A 25,342-nucleotide genomic window follows, 5' to 3' on the forward strand; every position below is an offset into this window, starting at 1 on the left:
ATTGAAATGAATCGTTATTTATTTTATAGATTTTTGTTAAGTTTTTTAATAATATAAATAATACATTAGGCTAAAGTCGTGAGGGGCCGACCATGTGATACCCTACAACACTACAATATGTTAGAAGCCCCCTCATGTCCAAATCCATTTTGGAAGATTTCGCTTTTGAAATTATGTGACGGAGCACTGCCCTGATATTACCCTTAGCATTTTGACAAGGGCCATTTTCCCAATATTTATGCACTCCGTCGTGCTGTTAGTTTTTGTGTTCCATTTTACGGCTAAATATATTCCAATGGTCATCCAAAATGCCAGAATTCTTCCCTGTGCTTACCTATTTTCTCAGGCGTGTCGATTGGCTTCAATTGTGTGATTATGAATTTTTTTTCTGTTTTTGGTTCATATATATATATATATATATATGAATATATTGCGGACATCTTTGAAAACAATAGGCCTTGCCCTTCTGAGCCTAACCCTTGTGAAAAATTTCGTGAGGATCGAACGATAATTGCAATCTGTATATAAATAATAACCCTAACCTGTGTTGTATTATAAGTCAACTTGAAAAAATCGCATGCGAAAAAAAAAATATGAAAAAAATAAAGAAAATGTCTCAAAATACTACAAAATCTATATGAACATCATTATTGGTATCTTTTTATGCGATTTTGTAGTATTTATACTTTAATGCCACAAGGGCAATTGACAAAATTTGTCAAAATCGCTCCAGCCATTGTGAAGATATAAGCATTCTAGCTGACATCCCCTTCCTTTGTATATATACATTGTATATATTTCTCTATATATATCCGATATTTTTACTATCGGCATCTACGTAACGGTCAGAATTGACCTGTTCGTCTATTTGTGATTTCGCCGGCAGTAAAAATATTCGCGGATTAATGGTAAAATTTACTTTTATTTATCGCAAATGCTATGGTCTACTAAACCACTAAATATTACCCGATGACCATCAAAATTGGAAGGCTTCTGCCCAGTCCAAAGCTCTAGCCCCATGCTAAACTTCGCTTCGATTGGTCTATAATTGTGACCTGTAGAGCAACTGCAAAATCAGGAAATTTCAGTTTTTGGTCCATTTCAACCCCTAAATATTATGCGATCATCTCCAAAAGAAATAGGGTTCTATTCTGACCTTAACCCCAGCTACATTCTAAATTTCGTGAAGATCGGGCCATAATTGCGACCTGTAGAGTGATTACAAATTTACATGGACATACATAGCTAGATCGACTCAGCTCGGTGAGATAGGAAGATCCATATATACTTTGTGGGAAACCAATATTTCGTGGTGTTACATAATTTTTGGCCCAATCAAACTTATAATACCCCCAACACATAGTGTTGTAGGGTATAAAAACCTGAATAATAATAATGACTTAAATGTATTTAATACATTGAATTCTTGTATTATGTTACTTTTTCAAATATGTATATAAAAAAAAAACTTGAAGTAAAATAACATAACATTTTTATTTTCTCTAAAGTATTTAATACATTGAATGTAATAAAATTTGAGTACCTTTTTTATGTATAGTGTAAAATTGTCATTTTCTTACTTGAATACAAACTACATATAAATTATTCAACTTTTTACAGTTTGGGCGGATATGGTCGATTTTGGGCGGTTTTTAGAAAAAATTTGGGCTGAAATAAAAATTTCAAACGGCAACACTGCGTGTGAGTTGAAATTGCTGAAATCAGCCACTACTGGGCATCTATGTCATAAGATGAGATCCTGCAATATGTAAACAAAATCAGTGAAATATCAACAGCCGACGATGATAGTGAATCCTATCATAGTTTTTAAGTTAACTTGACGGTTATTGTTTACAAGTAAGCGATTTTTGTGTCATAAGAATATTGTGTTTGTTTCTATTTTTAATCAATGCTGTGATATTAAAATTAGGAATATTATATTTTCTTGTAGATCCCTTGAAAATTCAATTTATGCAATTGCGAAATATCGGAGATCGAAAATGAGATAAAATAAAAAACTGACCTAAAGCTCAAAAAACTCGTATTATTAAATATGTATAAACTCACACTTATAGTAGAATATTTGTCAGCATAATATAAAAAAAGATAAGTGAAAATTATGTGATGACATCGAAAAATACGGGAATAATCAAATGAAATTCTCAAGAACAGATGAAATATGTTTTCGAAGTCAAGTAAGTCGACTGCGGAAATTAACGGAGTAGCAACTAGGACCAGGACTATTGTTTGATTTTAAGTTACGTAAACTTTTTGTACCCTCCACCATACATGTGTGGGAGATAAAAACGTCTTTAACCACGAAAACAACGCTCAGTTTGGACACACTTGTTGTATAACTGTTGAATAACAGATATGCGGAAAATAAAAACTATTTTTAAAAATGCTATCTTTTTTAAATTTGTAGTTATTTTTGTTTGTAAACGATAGGGAACATAATTAATTAATAATAATTAAAGTTGTTTCAATAAAACCATTCGTCCTCATATCGATTATTTTTGAATGGGAGAAAATTACATAGCCCACTGTGCGGCAATAAAAAATTGTGCACTACAGGAAAGGTCGTTCCAAGAGCTTTCTAAAACGCTATTACTTGGCGAAATCGATCGCGGAAAATTAGAGAAAATTTGTCTTTTTCGATTTTTCAAAAGGAAAGGTCGTTCCAAGAGCTTTCTAAAACGCTATTACTTGGCGAAATCGATCGCGGAAAATTAGAGAAAAATTGTCTTTTTCGATTTTTCAAAAGTTATCATCGATTCCCACCGTGCGAAAACTACAAATAGTGCAAGCACATGGAATAGCATGTTGAAAAGTCCATGAGGTGTACTTTCAAGATATAGACACTCCTAGAACATTATTCGGACAGATTTTTTAAAAAATATTTTTCATAAAATCAAGTTTTTTCTAAGGGAAACATAAAATTCTCCACTGTGCAGCAATAAAAAATAGTGCACGCATATGAATGGTACCGCAGGAAAGGTCGTTCCAAGAGCTTTATAAAACGCGATTACTTGGCCAAATCGATCGTCGGAAGAATTTACTTTTCTGATTTTTCAAAAGTTATCATCAAGTCCTACACAAAGAGTTCTTTTTGAGTACTTTATAATCTGGAAGAGAATTATCTATATAGGTCCGTGATATCGCATAGTCCCCATATAACGGTACCCCCAATATTCGTTATTTTGCTGATTTTAGCCACATTTTTCAACGGAATCTTCTGAAATTCTACAGAAAGAGTTCCTTGTGGGTACTTTACCCCCTGAAAGATAATGGTCTATATAGTGTCACGCTGTCGTATAGCCTCCATATAACGGTACCTCCCGATATTCAATAATTTGATGATTTTAGCCACATTTTTCAATGGAATTGTCTTACATTCTGCACAAGAAGTTCCTTGTGACTACTTTATCCCCTGAAAGAGAATATATATCTATAAAAGAGGAAAATGTTTGTATGTTTGTTTCTAATTTATGGACTCGAAAACCGCTGAACAGATTTTCCTGAAAATGTCCAAGTATACTACAACATTGCCTGAAAGTAACATAGGCTATAAAAATTATATAAAAAAATTCCACTTGGATCTGGAGATATAGCATCAGAATCGGAGGTATCTCCCAAAAATTTAGATTTTTTATGCAATTATCTATTGATCGATTACAAATACAGTTTCCAAATTTGGAATGTGTAACGGAGTTCGCAACAAAAATAAATTTGCCAGATTTAAATGTAGCTCCCATATATATTTTTGACCGATTTCATGTATTTGCTGCATCAAACACGCTGTGTTTCAATGAAATTTGGAATGTTTGATAGAATTTGTCCAAAAACTGTTTTTTTTTTTTTTGAAAATTTAGTTCCAAATGGTGGAAGGTATTCAAAGTTTGGCCCGTCCGAACTTACTGCTTTTTTACTTTTTTCACATAAACTATTTGTATACCCTCCACCAAAAAAGGTATGGAGGGTATATTAAGTTCGTCATTCCGTTTGCAACTAATCGAAATAATCATTTTAGACCCAACAAAGTATATATATTCTTGATCAGCGTAAAATTCTAAGACGATTTAGTCCGTCCGTCCGTCTGTCCGTCTGTTGTAATCACGCTACAGTCTAAACGAATTAAGATAGGAAGCTAAAACTTTTTGTCTGCAGGCAGGTCAAGTTCGAAGATGGGCTATATCGGTCCACGATATCGTATAGCCCCCATATAACGGTACCCCCGATATTCGGTATTTTGATGATGTTAGCCACATTTTTCAATGGAATTGTCTGAAAATCCATACAAGGAGTTCCTTGTGAGTACTTTACACGCAGACATAGATTTGTCCTTATAGGTCCACAATATCGTATATCCCCCCATATATCGGCACCTTCCTATATTAGATATTTTAAAGATTTTAAAAGAATTTTTATTGGATTTAATTTTTTTTAAAATTTTCTAATTCGTTCCAAATGGTGGAGGGTATTCAAAGTTCGGCCCGGCCGAACTTACTGCTTTTTAACTTGTTTTTATTTCCTTTTTTTCTTGGGTGGGTTATTTCTTTCGATATTTCCCCTTTGCACGATATCCGTTTCAGGACATTTTGAGTCGATCTAGCGGTGTCTATCTAGCTGGGGAAATTCAAGGGAGTATCCAATTTCCTACAAACTTGGTATATCGTAATATTTGTATCAGTTCTGGGACAGATGCGAAAATAGATAATAACGGACACGAATACTAAATTAAAATCAGATTGTCTTGAAATTTCACACATTCCAATATTTCTAGAAATATCAGACCTTTAGAAATATCTTATGGCAGGATGGTACAACACGCAACATTTATATACCCTCCACCATACTATGGAGGGTATATTAACTTTGTCATTCCGTTTGTAACTCCTCGAAATACTCATGTTTTTGATCAGCGTAAAATTCTAAGTCGATTTAGCCATGTCCGTCTGTCTGTTGTAATCACGCCATCTTTCGTACGAATTGAGATAGAAGTCTAAAATTTTGCTCACGTGTTTATTTTTCCAGTAGGCAGGTTAAGTAAATGGGCCATGTAGATCCACGTTTTCATATAGCCCCCATATAACGGTACCTCCTGATATTCGGTATTTTGATGATTTTAGCGACATTATTCACACGAATTGTTTCCACTTTGGTATTTGAAGTTCGAAATGGATACTACAGCCTATGACAGAAAATTATCTGGGTCCACGTCTTGGTATAGCCCCCATATAACGGTACCACCCATATTCGGTATTTTGATGATATTAGCGACATTATTCACCGGAATTGTTTCAAATTTGATATTTAGGATTCGTAATGGTTGCTACAGCCTATGACAGAAAATTGTCTGTGCAGGTCCACGTCTGCGTACAGCCCCCATATAACGGAACCTCCCAAAATTCGATATTTTGATGATTTTAGCGCCATTATTCACCGGAATTGTTTCAAATGACGTATTTAGAGTTCGTAATGGGAACTACAGTCTGTGACAGAAAAATGTCTATGCAGGTCCAGGTCTTCGTATAGGCCACATATATCAGTACCTCCCTATAATCGGTAGTTTGACGAGTTTAAGTACAATAACCATTACATTATTCACCGTTTATTTCAAGTTTCGAATTTGAATATGGTAATGGCTAATGGCAAACAATGCCTATGTAGGTCCACGTCGTATAGACCCCAACATAACGGCAATATTGGGTATTTTTAAAATTTAACAGATTTTTTTAAAATTTCCAAATTCGTTCCAAATGGTGGAGGGTATTCAAAGTTTGGCCCGGCCGAACTTACTGTTTTTTAACTTTTTATACCCTCCACCATACTATGGAGGGTATATTAACTTTGTCATTCCGTTTGTAACTCCTCGAAATACTCATGTCAGACCCAACAAAGTATATATATTTTGATTAGCTTAAAATTCTAAGTCGATTTAGTTATGTCCGTCTGTCTATCTGTCTGTCTGTCCGTCTGTCTGTCTGTCTGTTGCAGTGTTGCCGTTTGAAATTTTTATTTCAGCCCAATTTTTTTCTAAAAACCGCCCAAAATCGACCATATCCGCCCAAACTGTAAAAAGTTGAATAATTTATATGTAGTTTGTATTCAAGTAAGAAAACGACAATTTTACACTATACATAAAAAAGGTACTCAAATTTTATTACATTCAATGTATTAAATACTTTAGAGAAAATAAAAATGTTATGTTATTTTACTTCAAGTTTTTTTTTTTATATACATATTTGAAAAAGTAACATAATACAAGAATTCAATGTATTAAATACATTTAAGTCATTATTATTATTCAGGTTTTTATACCCTACAACATTATGTGTTGGGGTATTAGAAGTTTGATTGGGCCAAAAATTATGTAACACCACGAAATATTGGTTTCCCACAAAGTATATATGGATCTTCCTATCTCACCGAGCTGAGTCGATCTAGCTATGAATGTCCATGTAAATTTGTAATCACTCTACAGGTCGCAATTATGGCCCGATCTTCACGAAATTTAGAATGTAGCTGGGGTTAAGGTCAGAATAGAACCCTATTTCTTTTGGAGATGATCGCATAATATTTAGGGGTTGAAATGGACCAAAAACTGAAATTTCCTGATTTTGCAGTTGCTCTACAGGTCACAATTATAGACCAATCGAAGCGAAGTTTAGCATGGGGCTAGAACTTTGGACTGGGCAGAAGCCTTCCAATTTTGATGGTCATCGGGTAATATTTAGTGGTTTAGTAGACCATAGCATTTGCGATAAATAAAAGTAAATTTTTCCATTAATCCGCGAATATTTTTACTGCCGGCGAAATCACAAATAGACGAACAGGTCAATTCTGACCGTTACGTAGATGCCGATAGTAAAAATATCGGATATATATAGAGAAATATATACAATGTATATATACAAAGGAAGGGGATGTCAGCTAGAATGCTTATATCTTCACAATGGCTGGAGCGATTTTGACAAATTTTGTCAATTGCCCTTGTGGCATTAAAGTATAAATACTACAAAATCGCATAAAAAGATACCAATAATGATGTTCATATAGATTTTGTAGTATTTTGAGACATTTTCTTTATTTTTTTCATATTTTTTTTTCGCATGCGATTTTTTCAAGTTGACTTATAATACAACACAGGTTAGGGTTATTATTTATATACAGATTGCAATTATCGTTCGATCCTCACGAAATTTTTCACAAGGGTTAGGCTCAGAAGGGCAAGGCCTATTGTTTTCAAAGATGTCCGCAATATATTCATATATATATATGAACCAAAAACAGAAAAAAAATTCATGATCACACAATTGAAGCCAATCGACACGCCTGAGAAAATAGGTAAGCACAGGGAAGAATTCTGGCATTTTGGATGACCATTGGAATATATTTAGCCGTAAAATGGAACACAAAAACTAACAGCACGACGGAGTGCATAAATATTGGGAAAATGTCCCTTGTCAAAATGCTAAGGGTAATATCTGGGCAGTGCTCCGTCACATAATTTCAAAAGCGAAATCTTCCAAAATGGATTTGGACATGAGGGGGCTTCTAACATATTGTAGTGTTGTAGGGTATCACATGGTCGGCCCCTCACGACTTTAGCCTAATGTATTATTTATATTATTAAAAAACTTAACAAAAATCTATAAAATAAATAACGATTCATCTCAATAAAAAGTATAAAATTCAGTTAGTAATAAAAAAAATTAAATTGCGTAAAAATAAACAATGAAAAATAAATTTGTACCCAATATGGAAAAAATCCGCCCAAAATCCGCCCAAACCACAAAAGTTATCTTTTTTCCGCCCAAATTTGGACGGAAACGCCCAAAACGGCAAGACTCTGTTGTAATCACGCTATCTTTCGAATGAATTGAGATAGATGGCTAAATTTTTTGAACACATATTTATTTTTCCATTAGGCAGGTTAAGTTCGTAAATGGGCCTTCATATAACGGTACCTCCCGATATAGCCTTCATATAACGGTACCTCCCGATATTAGGTATTTTAATGATTTTAGCGACATTATTTATTCGTATAGCCTCCATATAACGGTACCTCCCAATATTCGGTATTTTGATGATTTTAGCGTCATTATTCACCAGAATTGTTTCAAATTACATATTAATTTTTCGTTATGGGAACTACAGTCTGTAACAGAAAATTGTCTATGCAGGTCCAGTTCTTCGTATAGGCCCCATATATATGAGTACCTCCCTATATTCGGAATTTTGACGATTTTAGTTGCAATACCCACCGAAATTGTTTAAGATGCGGTATTTGAAGTTCGTAAAGCCTGTGACAGAAAGTTGTCTATGCAGGTCCAGGTCTTCGCACAGCTCCGATGTAACGGTACCTCCCTATATACGATATTTTGATGATTTTAGCAACATTATTCACCGTTTATTTCAAGTTTCGAGTTTGAATATGGTAATGACTTTTGACGAACAATGCCAATGTTGGTCCTCGTCGTATAGACCCCAATATAATGGCTGTATTTGGTATTTTTAAAATTTTAACAGAATTTTTTAAGGATTTTATTTTTTGAAAATTTCAAAATTCGTTCCAAATGGTGGAGGGTGTTCAAAGTTTGGCCCGGCCGAACTTACTGCTTTTTAACTTGTTATATCTCCCTTTTCAGAACTCTGAAAGATACAATTGTCCTTGATGGCTATTTTTTGAGATTAATATGTCTCATTGTTGGTACATTTAAAAAAATGCATTTGTGGAAGAATGCTTAAATCACTTCTTTTAAGGCATTGTAAAAAAAGGAAATACAAACAATTCTATAAGTCATATATTTTTCAACCGATTTTTTTTTGTTTTTACCCACTTTCAAAAGTTAATTTAATTTCCTGCCTCACTAATATATGATTTTGTTTGAAATATTATATTTAACTCTTCTAAAGGGTAAGAACTAATATAAATTCATTGTAAAAGACAGAGGGCTCAAACATTGTTTTCGATTTATATATGTTAATATTTTTGACATCATAACCTAACCGTTTTCACTCAAACTCCTATAAACGGCATAACCGACATGCTGAATCTAATTTTTTCGATGATAGTAGAATAGAGCGTTTCTGGCTTTTACTTTATTATTATATTGAATTACATATAAGCGTCGCACACATACATGTTATACATAGCTACCGAATTTTATGATATGTCTGATTTGCATTACTTTATTGTCAGTTTGTAAGTAAAAAAGGGCACACAATAGATATGTTCTATATTCAAGTTTATTTTCAACACCATCTTAAAGACTAATGTATATATAATATAAACAAGTAAAAAAAGCAGTAAGTTCGGCCGGGCCGAACTTTGAATACCCTCCACCATTTGGAACGAATTAGAAAATTTTCCAATAAATAAAATCCTAATATCGGAAGGTATATAGACAAATCTATGTCTTGGGGTAAAGTACTCATAAGGAACTCCTTGTGTGTTTTTTCAGAGAATACAATTGGAAAATATAGCTAAAATCACCAAAATACCGAATATCGGGGGTACTGTTATATGAGGGCTATACGATGTCGCTAACCTTTATAGAGAACTCTCTGTCAGGGGGTAAAGTGCTAACAAAGAACCCCTTGTGTGAAACTTCAGACAATTCAATTGAAATGTGGCTAAAATCATCAAAAAACCGAATATCGAAGGGTACCGTTATATGGGGGCTATACGATATCGTCGACCTATATAGATAATTCCCTTCCGAGGAATAAAGTACCCACAAGGAACTGCTTGTGTGGATTATCAGACAATTCCGTTGAAAAATGTGGCTAAAATCATCAAAATATCGAATATCGGGGGGTACCATTATAAGGGGGATATACGATATCGTGGACCTATATAGACAATTCTCTTTCAGGGGTGAAATACTCATAAGGGACTCTTTGTGTGGAATTGAAATGTGGCTAAAATCATCAAAATAAATAATATCGGGGACACCGTTATATGGGGGCTATACGATCGTCGACCTATATAGATAATTCCCTTTCGAGGTATAAAGTACCCACAAGGAACTCATTGTGTGGATTTTCAGACAGTTCCGTTGAAAAATCTGGATAAAATCATCAATATACCGAATATCGGGGGGTACCGTTATGTGGGGGCTATACGATATCGTGGACCGATATAGCCCATCTTCGAACTTGATCTGCCTGCAGACAAAAGAGAGATCTGTGCAAAATTGTACCTTTCTAACTTAATTCGTTTAGACTGTAGCGTGATTTCAACAGACGGACGGACAGGGATAAATCGTCTTAGAATTTTACGATGATCAAGAATATATATACTTTGTTGGGTCCAAAATGATTATTTCGATGATAAACGGAATAACGAAAACCCTTGAAATTTTGGGTGAGGGTCACTCTTTGGCCGAAGGGCTCAGATAAGGTTGGGTTTTTAGAAATTGTACTAGAACGGTTAGAAAAGTATTAAAAGGTACAAAATATGGCAGCCATTATATATGATGAAGCAGTAGAACCAGACATTTTTTAATTTGGAATGAGAGTCACAGATGGAGTGTGTGATGGGTGTATTAAAAGGTTTTTGGAAATTCGCACTATAATTGTACGAAAAGTACTAATATGTACTACATTTGGTACCATTTCGTATCATGTGAACGGTTAGAGCTAAAAACTTGAATTTTGGAATGCGAATCAAGGTTAAGAAGTAGAGTCGATGTAAGGAGGTAGTATTGGAAGTATAAACTCATGTATGGAGCTGAAATCTTGAAATTTAAAAATTAACATTACTGGTGGTGTGAAACAACCATTTCTCAATATGATTTTAACCACATTTTCACGTAATTTGGTATAAGGTATTCTCAATGGGTTCAAAATCTGGTTGGGGAACATTGTAAATGTAGGTATACATTTTTCTACAACGATACCTCCAGATATTTAGTGATTTAACAATTTATGTCACATTTTTCGATTTTTTTCTTGATATTCCGTATTTGTATTTTACAATGGGTTTTACGACCGTTGTCAAAACATTGTCCATATTGGTCCACGGTTTCAACATAACAAACCGATATTAGGTGTTTTGATGATTCTAGAAAAATTTTGCTTCGCATTTGTTTCAAATTTTGTGTTTGAGTCTTTGACTTTGAATGTTCGTTCCTGCCGAACTAAATGTTTTTTGTGTGTACTAAATTCAATAACGTTTATGAATAAGATGTATTAATGGTAATCCCAACAGTATAAGTCATAAAAGTAGGTTTTTTTCACCAATCTTTTCAAACTTGTCCCAACTGTTTTTTTTTATTTTTAACTAAACGTTCAAGAAAACAATTGGAAGAGCATGTGTATATATTGTAATAATATTAAGGGCAGATAATCTAGTTAATCATTGCTCTGTTTCAGAACCTGCAAGAACCTACTAGTTTTGAATTTTTATTTCGATATCATAGATGAAAAATTGGTTGTGGTAGTAACAAGTTTTACCTTATTGCAGTTCTGGAGTAAAGCATTGATTTGTCATTCAAAAATATATCACAACATACTCGATTTATTTGATACCATAATTGAAGTCACAGTATGAAAAAAACTATTTTCAATGAAATACATACAATTGCAACACTTTGTCTTTAATCTGATGATTGTCTAAAAAATGGTGGGATTAACCACGTAACGTAACTATTAATGGTAAGTGCAACCAGGAGATGGTTTTAACAAGACTGTGCCACATGCCACACTAAAGGTCTCATAGAGAGTTCGATGAACATTTTATTTAACGTTCGGGACCTAATCAATTAGGCGTCTATATCGTGACATTAACGCCTTTAGAATATTTTTGTGGGGCTATATTTAAGCTCATACCTAGACAGATGAGTTCGCTTTAATTGACGCCTTCTAAGACAACATTGACAAAATAATTCGTAAAATACTGGCCGAAATGTTGAAAAAAGTATGCCAAAATTGGACTAAGCGGATTGATGATTTGCGTCGCAATCGCAAATAAATTAAATGGAACGGTATAGCCATAGGGACTAGTTTGCTTCCTGCTGCGCCATTGTGGACCCCAGTGAGTCCTCATCTTCGTCGTTCACATCGTCGTCGGAGTATGAGACTCCCCCACAACAGCAAGTCGTGCAGCAGTTGACGCCACACTTTGCTGTTCAAGTTTCGGACAATGTATCGTTTCTCCAAATTAACTGCCATGGTGTCCGAGGTAAGAAAAACGAAATTGTAAGCTCCATGAGTCGGAAGAATATCAAGGTCGCTGCGATCCTGGAAACAATCAGTGGCAATCAGTCATTTCGCTAGGCTCAGACCACCTCCCCATTATTGTCGCCATCAACATACCACCCGATTTCATAGACTCTGAACGTCGCACGTTCCTTAACCATGGGAAAGCTAACTGGCAAGACTTCGGAAAGTATACTAATCGCCGCTTCAGAGAACTGCCCAACCAATCTGATGTTCAGGTAGCTTTCGGGACATCATCAAAGCCACAGCCGCTCGCTATATACCTGCTGGTCGAATACTTGAAATAAGACCAAATTTCCCAGCAGAGGCAGCGGGATTAGCAAATGAGCGAGATGAGCTTCGCCGTACTAACCCTAATAACCCCAGAGTCAGGGAACTTACTCTGGAGGTAAACAGGTTAGTCGGTGAGCATAAGCGGAAAAAGTGGCTAGAACATCTGAAGCATTGCAACATCTGGATCGGAACGAGTAAATTGTGGGCAACGGTTAAGTCGCTCTCGAAACTCCTCAACCTGTCATTCCATCCTTATAGTTTCCGAATCCAGGAAAGTGGGCAGGGAGGTCCCGCTACTGAAGCCAGGCAAGGTAGCCAGCAAAAGTGATTCATACAGGCCGATATCACATTTGTCACCAGTACCAAAGACGCTTGAGGCTTTATTCCTTTCCAGCATAAGAGAGTGTTTCCCAGTAGCTGATCATCAACACGGATTCCGAAAATGGCATAGCACGACAAAAGCTTTAAACGACATTTCCATACATGTCAGCATAGGACTCAACCAGCCCAGGCCGTGTGATGGTGCACTTGATTTATTAAAAGCTTTTGATAGTGTCAATCATTCCACACTGTTCGAGTACATTAGACGCACCGCCCTCTGGCCAAGTTTGAAACGTAAACTACATGTGTGGACGCCAGTCGTACGTGGAATTCGGAAACAAGAAGTCGAGCTACCATAGAGTGAAACAGGGAGTTCCCCAAGTTGGGGTGATATCTCCGGAACTGTTTAACCTCTACCTTTCAGACATTCCACGCCCTTCAGACGGCATAGATCAAATAGAGTACAGTGGAAAAATATTTAGTCCTGTCAGAGTGCTGCCCTTAGAGCCGCAACAGGGTACCTTCTCATGACACCTGTCGACCATCTAAATTAGGATTCGAAGGTCTTACCTGTACGACAGCATAATAAAAAGCTGTTAATGCAATACCTGCTTGGTTGTTAGCGACAGAGGCATCCGAATCACCACCTGGTGGATAAGCAACCTCCGCCCAGGCACGTAAGGAAAGACCTTCATGATCTATAGAGAGAGGTACAAAGGTATAAGAGAGAGTCTCTAGATCAACAGGCCTAGCAGGCGGGACTGGATAGTGTTCACTCTAAAGCGGTCTCAGAAGTTATTGAAGGATATAGAATGAATACTGTATTAGGAGACTATCCCCTTCCATCGCAGCTGAAGAGCGAGAGCTGCCCGACAAACCCGAGTAGTTTTGGCTCAACTAAGATCCGGATGATGCAGTCGCCTCAATTCCCATTGGGCTCGGATCGACAGCGATGTGCAAAACATCTGCCCAGCTTGTGACACAGAACCACATGACACGCTGCATCTTTTTCGCTGTTCAGCCAAACCTACTCACCTAACTCCAGCCTTGTTGTCGACTCAACACGTACAGGTAGCATCCTTTTTGAGACTGGACTTAGAGACAGAACCCGATTAAGAAGAGTCACATACAAATACCAAGTTTTAGACAAATCCGCGAAGAAATGTTTTAGACAAATTCGTGAAAAAATGTGACAAAAACCATCAAAATACCGAATATCGGGAGGTACCGTTATATGGGGCTATCCCAAAACGTGCACCTATACATGCAATGTTTCGCCACCTGAGCTAGAACCCATTATGACCAACAAATAGTAATTTTTAGACAAATTCGTGAAAAAATGTGCCAAAAATTCTTAAAAATATTCAGGCTTCAAAGTTGTGATGGAGTATTAGCGTTCCTATTGCACCACTCTGTCCAGTGACCCGTACATGGAATGTATGGGGGTAGCGGTCAAGTGTGGAACCGCGGATGTTGAGTTGTACATTCCGCCTTTAAATAGCTGCTAGGCAATAACCGTCTGGTACTAGGGAATTTCAATGCCCATCATGAACTATGGCATTCCATCCCAGGTAATGACCAGAGAGGCATGGCGCTGGTTGAGCAAATCGATAGCTCTATGTTTTGCACAGTGAATGAGGAAGCGCCCACCAGAATTAGGGGAGACTGCCACAGTTCGCCGGACTCATCCATCGTGTCCCCAGGTCTGACGAATGACGTGGCAATCAGTCATTTCGCTAGGCTCAGACCCGATTTCATAGACTCAGAACGTCGCACTTTCCTTAACCATGGGAAAGCCAACTGGCAAGACTTCAGAAAATATACTAATCGCCGCTTCAGAGAACTGCCCAACCCATCTGATGTTCAGGTAGCTTTCGGGACATCATCAAAGCCACAGCCGCTCGCTATATACCTGCTGGTCGAATACTTGAAATAAGACCAAATTTCCCAGCAGAGGCAGCGGGATTAGCAAATGAGCGAGATGAGCTTCGCCGCACTAACCCTAATAACCCCAGAGTCAGGGAACTTACTCTGGAGGTAAACAGGTTAGTCGGTGAGAATAAGCGAAAAAAAGTGGCTAGAACATCTGGATCGGAACGAGTAAATTGTGGGCAACGGTTAAGTCGCTCTCGAAACTCCTCAACCTTATAGTTCCCGATTCCTGGAAAGTGTGCAGGGAGGTCCCGCTACTGAAGCCAGGCAAGGTAGCCAGCAAAAGTGATTCATACAGGCCGATATCACATTTGTCACCAGTACCAAAGACGCTTGAGGCTTTATTCCTTCCCAGCATAAGATAGTGTTTCCCAGTAGCTGATCATCAACACGGATTCCGAAAATGGCATAGCACGACAACAGCTTTAAACGCCATTTCCATACATGTCAGCATAGGACTCAACCAGACCAGAACAGAGCGTTTCTTCCTTTTACTTTATTATTATATTGAATTACATATAAGCGTCGCATACATACGCATACATCCATGTTATACATAGCTACCGAATTTTATGATATGTCTGATTTGCATTACTTTATTGTCAGTTTATAAGTAAAAAAGGGCACACAATAGATATTTTCTATATTCAAGTTTATTTTCAACACCATCTTATAGACTAATGTATATATAATATAAAAAACAACTTAACAAACTGTTCCAGAACTGCAGGAATGTACAATTTTTTACTAGGATAACCAATTTTTCCTTATGACATCGAAAACAATTAAAAAACTAATACATTCTTGCTGGTTTTAGAACAGAACAAAAATGAACATATATACTTTAAATGTAAAAGTTTCAGGAGATATGTAGGAGTGCATGATTGTGAACTTCAGCCCTTAACATCACAACACCGGATGGATTAACCTTCACTTTTATTTTGGTATTGGAATGGAGAACTCCGTAATCGACGTTTTCATATAAATCCTAAAATCATAAGAGCATATGATAAAATGGTTGTTATTCAAGTATATATATAAAATATAAAATATAATGAATAAAAAAGTATCGGCCGACAGATGTATACCCTCAGCCGATTATTTTAAAATATTTTGACTTCTGTTATGAATTTTCAAACTCTTGAACCTCTATGGAGTGGGTTTGGAAAGAATGGGTCAATATAGTCCATTTCGTATCTGACCTCAATAAATATGATATATATATATATATATATATATATATATATATATATATATATATATATATATATATAATATATAATATATAATATATAAATAAATAAATAATATATATATATATATATATATATATATATAATATATATATATATATACATGTATATATATATATATATATTGGGAGGTGTGAAATTTGAAGACAATTGGACTCTTACATCACATTATTCATGTAATTTTGACCATTTTTGGGAATGTACTTGATGGCTCACCTGACTTAGCTTTGACGTAAATATTAGGATTTGCAAATATGGAACAAAATCGGATTATCCTTTCTCTTTCTGTGCAAAAAATATAGTTTTTGAAAAATTTGACCTTTTGTGGGGAGTGGATATTGCTTATCTCCGAGCTTGATCTTAATTCGACAAAAATATTACGATGTACCCAGTTTGGACCAAATCGGAGAGTTTTCGTGCGCACCAGACAGACAGACGGACGATCCAAAGAGACCTAGGGTCTAAAACCGTTATTTCGACAAGTCACGTTTTCACCGTATCAAATTGTATATAACCTCTGTAGCCATATGGCTGAGGGTATAAAAACAGTTTCTTTAATTTCAATATTTTTACGTTGCGTTTACATCAGAATTGCGTTTGTAGGTGATGTAAGCTTTCCAAACATTGCAACTTTATCTATATTAATAAAAGAGTAATGTAATTGAGTGACTGACTGACTTAACGATTCATCAACGCCCAGACGAAACGGCTGAAGCTTGGATCTTGAAATTTTGGGTGAGGGTCACTCTTGGGCCGAAGGGCTCAGATAAGGTTGGGTTTTTAGAAATTGTACTAGAACGGTTAGAAAAGTATTAAAAGGTACAAAATATGGCAGCCATTATATATGATGAAGCAGTAGAACTAGACCTTTTTAATTTGGAATGAGAGTCACTGATGGAGTGTGTGATGGGTGTACTAAAGAGTTTTTGGAAATTTGCTCTATAATTGTGCGAAAAGTACTAATATGTACTACATTTGTTACCATTTCGTATCATGTGAACGGTTAGAGCTAAAAACTTGAATTTTGGAATGGGAATCAAGGTTAAGAAGTAGAGTCGATATAAGGAGGTAGTATTGGAAGTATAAACTCATGTATACAATTAGAATTTGGAGGATCGGATGGAGCTGACATCTTGAAATTTAAAAATTAACATTACTGGTGGTGTGTAGGATTGATTTTCGAAATTTGTACTTATGTGCACTAAAAGTACTAGATTTGGTACAATTTTGATTTGGCTAAACTGATAGAAATGAAATTCAGAAATAAGATTGCTATTGCAATCTAGGTACTAAATTTGGGGACAAGACAACAACGTAGAAATGAACTGGTATCAAAAACCGACGGCATCTAGTCGCATATTAAATTTCCACTCGAAACACCTAAAACAAAATGAACCTTATGAACAGAATATCGAACATAAGTGACAATAAATTCCACGAAAGTAATAAAAACAAAATACGAGAAAATACTGACAAAAACGGTTTTCCAAAATTATTAATTGAAAACCAAATAAATAAATGTAACATACAAAAAAGGGGACAAATCTGAGAAACATTAAAAAACGATTTATGTGACAAGGATAAATTGCAAATAGCAACACAGAAATACAGTACAGTAAAATGTATATTTACTAATACCAAAAGTACAAAAGAGGCTATCTTTGAATGTGCAGGTCGATTGAGTTGTAATTCCGACCACCAACTAACCCAAGGTGCTATGGTCACATTCGATAGCCTTTTCAAGTCGCCCGCGCATACCAAAGTTATCTGCGATAGGATTAGTAATAAGAACAAGGTTCTCAAGTCTCTTGCCGGCAGCACTTGGGGAGCTGATAACGAAATCTTGTTGACCTCTTAAAACTTGATAGGCCAGTTTGTGGTAAACTATGCGACTCGGGTGTGGTGCAGAATGCCGCCCTTAAAACCGCAACAGGGTACCTTCTCATGACGCCTGTCGATCATCTACATGAGGCGGCGAAGGTCTTACCGGTGCGACAGCATAATAAAATGCTGTCAATGCAAAACCTGCTTGGGTGTTAGCGACAGAGCCATCCGAATCACCACCTGGTGGATAGGAAACCTCCGCCCAGGCACGTAAGGAAAGACCTTCATGATCTAGAGAGAGAGGTACAAAGGTATAAGAGAGAGCCTCTAGATCAACAGGCCTATCAGGCGGGACTGAATAGTATTCACTCTAACGCGGTCTCAGAAGTTATTGAAGGATATAGAGTGAATACTGTATTAGGAGATTACCCCCCTTCCATCGCAGCTGAAGAGCGAGAGCTGCCCGACAAACCCGAGTAGTTTTGGCTCAACTAAGATCCGGATGGTGCAGTCGCCTCAATTCCCATTGGGCTCGGATCGACAGCGATGTGCAAAACATCTGCCCAGCTTGTGGCACAGAACCACATGACACGCAGCATCTTTTTCGCTGTTCAGCCAAACCTACTCACTTAACTCAAGTCTCGATGTAGACCCAACCCGTACAGATTGCATCCTTTGTCAGACTTGACTTAGAGGCATAACCCGATTGAGAAGAGTCAGATCGAACACGGCAGTATGAGCTGCTACAACAACAACAACATACAAATTTGTTGTGAACAAACAATTAACTTTCATTAAACTATTTTTAATTCAAAAATATACATTTTTGGAATTTGAATTTTAAATTTTAAAATGCAGAGGAATAGTTCCTAAAATATTTAATTTTAATACTCCCCTGCATGTATGATTGTTAGCTGTAGGTCAAAATCTCTCAACACTTCAAGCAATCGCTGGACTGTATATATACATAAAGTATTTAACATTTTGCAATCAATAGACAAGGCACCGTCGATGAAGATTTCCACGGTTATGCTGATTTCGTTAACGAACGCATAACAAGTGAAGGGACATGAAAATGGTTATAAGTGCGTTATATGACTGGCTCATCCAAAACTCGTCACTTGTCATTGAATACGTCAGACCATCGTCACTAGTTCTTGTCATATTAGCTACATGCAAAACGCTCATCTCCACTATTAGATAAATACATGTTTTGTATTTTGCAACAACAAAATAATTTTAAAGTTCATTGCAAAACTATTTACGCTGTTGTGCAGTTAGGTTTTTTGAAAAGTTAAAATAAAGTTATTGCGTTTTTGCTTTCCTGACACGAAGATGATATGGTTGTGATATTATTTTTCTTTTTCGTTAAGAGCGTAGTGATCTGAATTTTGCAATGAAAAGGAAAAACCAGAGAGGCACTATTAGGCAAAAGTAGTTTTTGTTTTAAAGTAAATACGGTAATGCATATGCGAATAAACACTAGAACAATCCAAGTTCGACTCAAGCTCAAGCTGTACTGTATGAAACGTGTTGATGGTATTCAAGATTGCGTTATCAACTTCACGTGTCTATTCACATTTATAGATGATTCACAGTGTTTAAAACGAAATAATACAATACCGAGTAATTTATAAAAAAATGCGTTGTTTTTTTTAAAATGTTACGTTAGTTTTAAAATATAATATTTTTTATCAATTAAAAAAGGATTTAAATTTCAATTTTATTATTTTTCTTTTTTGATAATTGATTAGATTATTTATTTTTTCTTTTCATATTTTTTATAATGCATGAAACAATGAATTTTCTTTGTAAAATAGGAAAATTATATATTTAATATCTACCTATTGACTCAAAGGGACCCAAGAAGGACACAAATCAAGGGACGTAGAAGGGTTAATGCAAAATACGGATGTAGAGCGTATATTTTCAAAGGTCAGTTCTGTGAAAATTGTCAAAAACATTTTGAATAAAAGTAAGGATCAAAGGCAAATCCATAGATAGTATTATTACATTATCGCAGCAATATATAATTCCAAAAATATAATTTACCGTCTCCAGCTCCGTCGTATCAACTAAGTTAAAAAAGCTCAAATCACTGTAGACGATCTATCTGATTTTCATTCTCGAAAATCCTGTATTAGATAACAGTAGTCTGATGGAAGAAAATCAAGACATGTCTATGAACCGACATTTAAAAAATTAAAATAACAAACCTACACAATATCAACATTATGTAACAAAATCTGGTGGGCCTCAAAAATCCCAAAAAGATGTGACATCGAAACAGTGACAATTTAAACTATAAAAGAGAACTATACATCACTTTCAAATCTCATCATACATCATATGAGTAATCAGTATCCTTAATATTTATAAATATGGATATAAGTTATTATATGTTACTAGTCTTATACCAATCTTCAACTTGCTGAGTAAGAGAGACCCAATTGCTGCTAACGGCGATGTATCGTTAATTGCTGATCATTTCATTACGTGTATTGAATATCCGTACGAATGGGCTATGGATGTACTTTAAATTTAGATAGAGACGAGCTCGATTCAGCTTGTAAAACATATTCAGTTGTACAAGATGAATATGTTTTACAAACTGAATATTTATTTTGCTCAATCTGTCTGATAATTGCTTTGCGTTTTAGCTAAATATTACTGATACAATTCCAAAGTAAATATTTGGATATCTTCCACTTCCGTTACCATCATCACCACGTAGTTTGGTGTGTAAGCGAACCAAACCGTCTGAGTTCGGTCGGTTCGGACTACTGACCGAAAATTATATGGAGAGGTTAATGCGTTGTCAAACCGAAGGGTTGGATGAAAGTCTAAAATTTTAGCCGACTTTCGAAACGAAGTTGGACCGAATTCGCAAGGATATCAATGGGAAATTTGGAATGGAAATTAGAGTTGTCGGACTAATATTTATTGTCGACTATCTAACCGTAGCCGAATTCGGAAGAAAGGTCTTGTAAAGTTCTGACGAACATATTAACTACTACCGTAATACTTCCCTGACTGTACGACCACAATTACGTATATATTTCACCAACAAAGTATTAGCAGAAAAGGGAACCACAGAAGAATAAGTGAAAAAAAACACAACAACAAGAAAAAATATAAGAAAAAATAATAAGAATTAATGCCTTCCCAAGAAATATCATCAATGAAATCGCATATAGAGTATACCAAAATACTAAAATTGTGGAAAAGATATACCTATATACCTGGGTTTTCTGAAAGATTTTCTTCATCAAAAATGTACAATAGTGAGAAGCATCAATTGGCTTTTAGAAGAGGTAACATCAACTGTTTAAGTAAGAACTGTATCCATTAATTGAAATGGAATCGTGGTGCAGTTGTTTGCAATACTTATCGTACAATACGATTCGTTGAAATCTGTTCACTACTTCTTATTGCAACATTGATATGTCAATGTCAGATTTCAACGAATTGGCGCTAAAGCTGCCACCTTACTTCTGGCTGTCTTGGTGATTCCGTCTTTGCTATCGGTTGAGTGTTTATGCTCAACATTGTAAACACTACACGTACAAAGGTCAATCTCGTCACCTTTTGATTATAATATCAATAAAGGATCCACATATTTATTTGCATAAGAAAATAAAACGATTGTGTTTTATTTTGTTGTTGCAAAATGGTCAGGCTTTATCCCTTTATTGTTGTTTTTATAAAACAACGTTTTTTTATTAGTGGAGAACGATGGTAATGTTTACCAGGGGGTAAGGCAGGGAATACCTAGGTTTCGGAAAGAGCCACCAATCCTCATCAGTTCCCTTGTTTTTTGTCTGGGATATTCTCCCCAGAAGTTATTTTAAAAATAACTTCTATGACAAAAGACATTTTTTTTTTACCCAAGTGACGAGATCGTAAGCTCAATAGAAGAGGAACCAAAGAATTAAATAAAACTAAAATTCTTTTGGAAAGTCTTCTAAATCTTACAACCGCACTTATAAACATTTACATCTTTCTCCACTTGTTACGCTTTCGTTCAACCTGAACGAAGTAGCATAACCATGTAAGTTGGTTTTGTCTGTTACAACAAAAACCCCTTCGTCGACTGTGCCTTGTCTATTAATAGAACAGTTTTGGCTTGTTTGTTCGGGGTACCGTAGTATTTTGTTGTTGCAAAATGGTCAGGCTTTATCCCTTTATTGTTGTTTTTATAAAACAACGTTTTTTTTTTAGTGGAGAACGATGGTAATGTTTACCAGGGGGTAAGGCAGGGAATACCTAGGTTTCGGAAAGAGCCACCAATCCTCATCAGTTCCCTTGTTTTTTGCTCATTAGAAAATTAAAAATTGAGGATTTAGATTATTTCGAATCAGAAGCCCGTAGCTCTAATTTAGAACAAGTATGGAAAGCAACGGATGAGAGTTTAGAATTATATGAAACTAATTTGGAATAGTCCTGTGCAGGTACTACAGCAGATTTTGATACCGTTTACACAAAATATGATGAAGCTAGGGAAAACTATATGCGTTGCTTAAGTGGTTTAAAAAATAGGCTGTCCGAGGTTAGTCGGTCGAAAAATCCTTCGGTGACTTCTTCTCGTAGCAGTTCATTAGCGTTATCGCAGCATCCACTTGATATTCCACTCCAGAAACACAGTCTCGCGATTTTGCTTTAATAAACTTCCCCAATATCGTCTGTTGCGAATGATAGTGTCGTTAAGAGTTTTGTTGATCCTCCTCTAGTAGACAGTGTTCATAACCTAGCTTTGCCTCCTTGTGATATAGACGTTTTCGATGGCAATTTCCAAAATTGGCCTACGGTCTATATAAATAATTCGCGCTTGAGCGATATTGAGCGTCTTTGTTATTTAGCGCGCAAAACCAGCGGAGAAGCTCGAGATTCCCCCTGACCATCCGCAGTTTCGGCCTAGCGTGGAATGTTTAAAGGATGAATATGATAACCCTCGGTTACTCGTCCATAGTCATTTGAAATCTCTTTTCGCGCTTCCTGTTCTCGAAAAAGAAAATAGCGCTGGTTTGAAAGAAATTCAACGCGGCATTAATGGATGTCTTTCGGCGATGTCCATATACGATACTCCTACGGATCATTGGGATCCAATAATCGTTTTCGTTTGTCTCCAAACGCTCTTGTTGCTTGTTTTGCCCCTCACAAAGCCATCCTCTTTTTGAATGTCCTAATTTCAAAAATATAACCCTATCTTCAAGATTTTCTACGGTGAAGCGTCATCGTTTGTGTATAAACTTCTTGCGCAAGGGACATGAGATAAAAAATTGTTGAAGTCGTCGTCGGTGTGTATTTTGTAATCGTAGTCATCACAAATTGCCTCATAGATATGGTTTAACAACAAATAGTCCAAGTCCAATGGCAATACCACCAAATTCGTGTTTGTCAGTTTCGGCTCCACGTTTTTATCCCTCGAATTCTTTCTCAAGCACTAGTAAATCTCCCGAATCAAATGCATCTCGTTCCTCCACATCGGCTGGAGATGCAATTCAACAGACATTTCACGCTGCGCAGAATCAGTCAGTCTTTTGGGCACTGCCATGGTGGTCGTTCATCAAGGCGGTTCCTATTCTGCTAGGGCGTTGATAGACCCGGCATCTGAGTCCTCTTTTGTCACAGAGCGACTTCGAAAGAAACTTAAGCTTTCTGTTTGTTCGTGCAATTCCACCATTTCGTGTGTTAAGTGTTCACTTGCGGCTACATCAAAGAATATTTGTAATATTAAAATCAGAAGTAGCCTAGACCATTCATTGTCCCTGAAAACTTCAGCGGTCGTGCTGAATTCGATTTCAGGAAATCTACCCTCGCTTGCGGACACGTTCGACTTCAGAAATCTACTGTCTAATGTCGTATTAGCAGATTAAAAAATGTTTAAGTCAAGTCCAGTTGATAATTTGATAGGTGCAGACTTGTACACTAGAATTGTTAAAAACCACAGCTTTCGCTTTTCGTCCGGTTCTCTGCTTGCTCAAAATACCATATTTGGTTGGATTGTAACTGGACCGATTCCGCATCGACAAAATCGCTCTCTTGAAACTACATAAAGCTTTTCGTCGTCATTAATACACATATTTTTTTCGAATTGAAATCTCGTATTGTAAATTGGCCACAAAAATACTCATTTTTCGGACTAAATTCGTAACTGCGGATTTCACATACTTGGTTTTCGTAGCAAATCCGTAACTGCGGATTTCGTGGAACTTAAATCCGTAACAGCGGATGTCGTTATTGTTTCGTGAAAATAGCCCATAACTGCGGGTTTTGTTTGAATCTCAAAATACTTTGTAATCAAGTTCGAATCCATAACTGTGGGTTCTTGGTGACGTTGGACTATCAATTCGTTTATCGTTTACTTTCGAAACCGCTCACATATCTACACTGTACCACCACTTTATACTATTTATCTAATTAATTTATATTGTTACACCATCCCAGGATGCAGTAAGTTGGCCGGCTAATGTTTAAGTAAGGATTGTATCCATTTATTTGAAACTGAATCGTGGTGCAGTTTGTTGCAACACTTATCGTATTATACATTCGTTGAAATCTGTTCACTACGTCTTATTGCAACATTGAATTGGCGCTAAAACTAGCACCTTACTTCAGGCTGTCTTGGTGATTCCGTCTTTGCTATCAGTTGAGTGTTTGTGCTCATCATTGTAAACATTACACGTTCGTGTGTAATTACAAATGTAAATCTCGTCAACTTTTGATTATAATATCAATAAAGGACCCACATATTTATTTGCATAAGAAAATAAAACGATTGTGTTTTATTTCTATTTTTCTCTCCCCTTTTATCGGAGCGCAATTTCGGCGCACTAACATTTGAGTAGTATTTCGCTGTCATTCGGGCAGACAACACCAGCGATATCGTTTATTTATATGAGTAAACTCCCTGATGAGTAATAAATATATAGCTGCACAATTCATGAACAATATGCCTCTGTAGTTGGATTGATTAGATATAGAGTTTTTGCCAGGTAATAAATACGTCGTTTATTTTCGAAGACTAGCATTTTTTAACTGGCAAAAACTCTATTGTGTATAGCTTAATAATCTAGAATTGATCTGTGGCGCTCATGAAAAATTCATGCCTTATCCTGCCCTTGGCTGGAGCCTTATTAGTTTTACAACATTTTCTTCGATTCGATTATTGTAAACAGTCTATTTAAATCGGTATCCCCTTTATATCTAGGTGAGTAGTAAATAATGACATTATCTTCGCAGTTTTTAAATGGCCTTTCATAGGAACATCCATAGCACAATTACAGATGGTAGAACAAAGCTACCCCCCAAATATTTTTTCTTTTTGTGCCCTTATTCTGTCAAAACATATACACACTTTGTGTATAATATTTTTATTCAAAACAAAAAATACAACAAAATCACAATAATGCAATTTTTCGACGTAAATGGGTAACAAATTGTACAATTTTGTGATAAAACTGTATCCTCCTACTATTTTAGATTCAATATTGCGGAATAACCCCGAAATT

At 36.1% G+C, this 25,342-nt stretch overlaps 1 protein-coding gene across 3 annotated transcripts in view; it reads right to left on the bottom strand.

The window, feature by feature from the left end:
* Nucleotides 1–15,404: 15,404 nt before the first annotated feature.
* Nucleotides 15,405–25,342, bottom strand: part of LOC101901723 (alpha-N-acetylgalactosaminidase) — a 488,470-nt gene continuing 478,532 nt past the window's right edge. Inside the window, exon 6 of one of the 3 annotated variants that reach the window (XM_059128175.1) lies at nucleotides 15,405–15,742. In XM_059128175.1, the coding sequence (XP_058984158.1) occupies nucleotides 15,614–15,742 (129 nt within the window). In that variant the 3' untranslated portion in view covers nucleotides 15,405–15,613. The remainder of the gene's footprint in view (nucleotides 15,743–25,342) is intronic. The other 2 variants (XM_059128176.1, XR_009343395.1) reach the window with 2 other exon arrangements.

Source organism: Musca domestica, unplaced genomic scaffold (assembly GCF_030504385.1).
Source record: "Musca domestica strain aabys unplaced genomic scaffold, Musca_domestica.polishedcontigs.V.1.1 5, whole genome shotgun sequence".
Classification (NCBI taxonomy): domain Eukaryota; kingdom Metazoa; phylum Arthropoda; class Insecta; order Diptera; family Muscidae; genus Musca; species Musca domestica.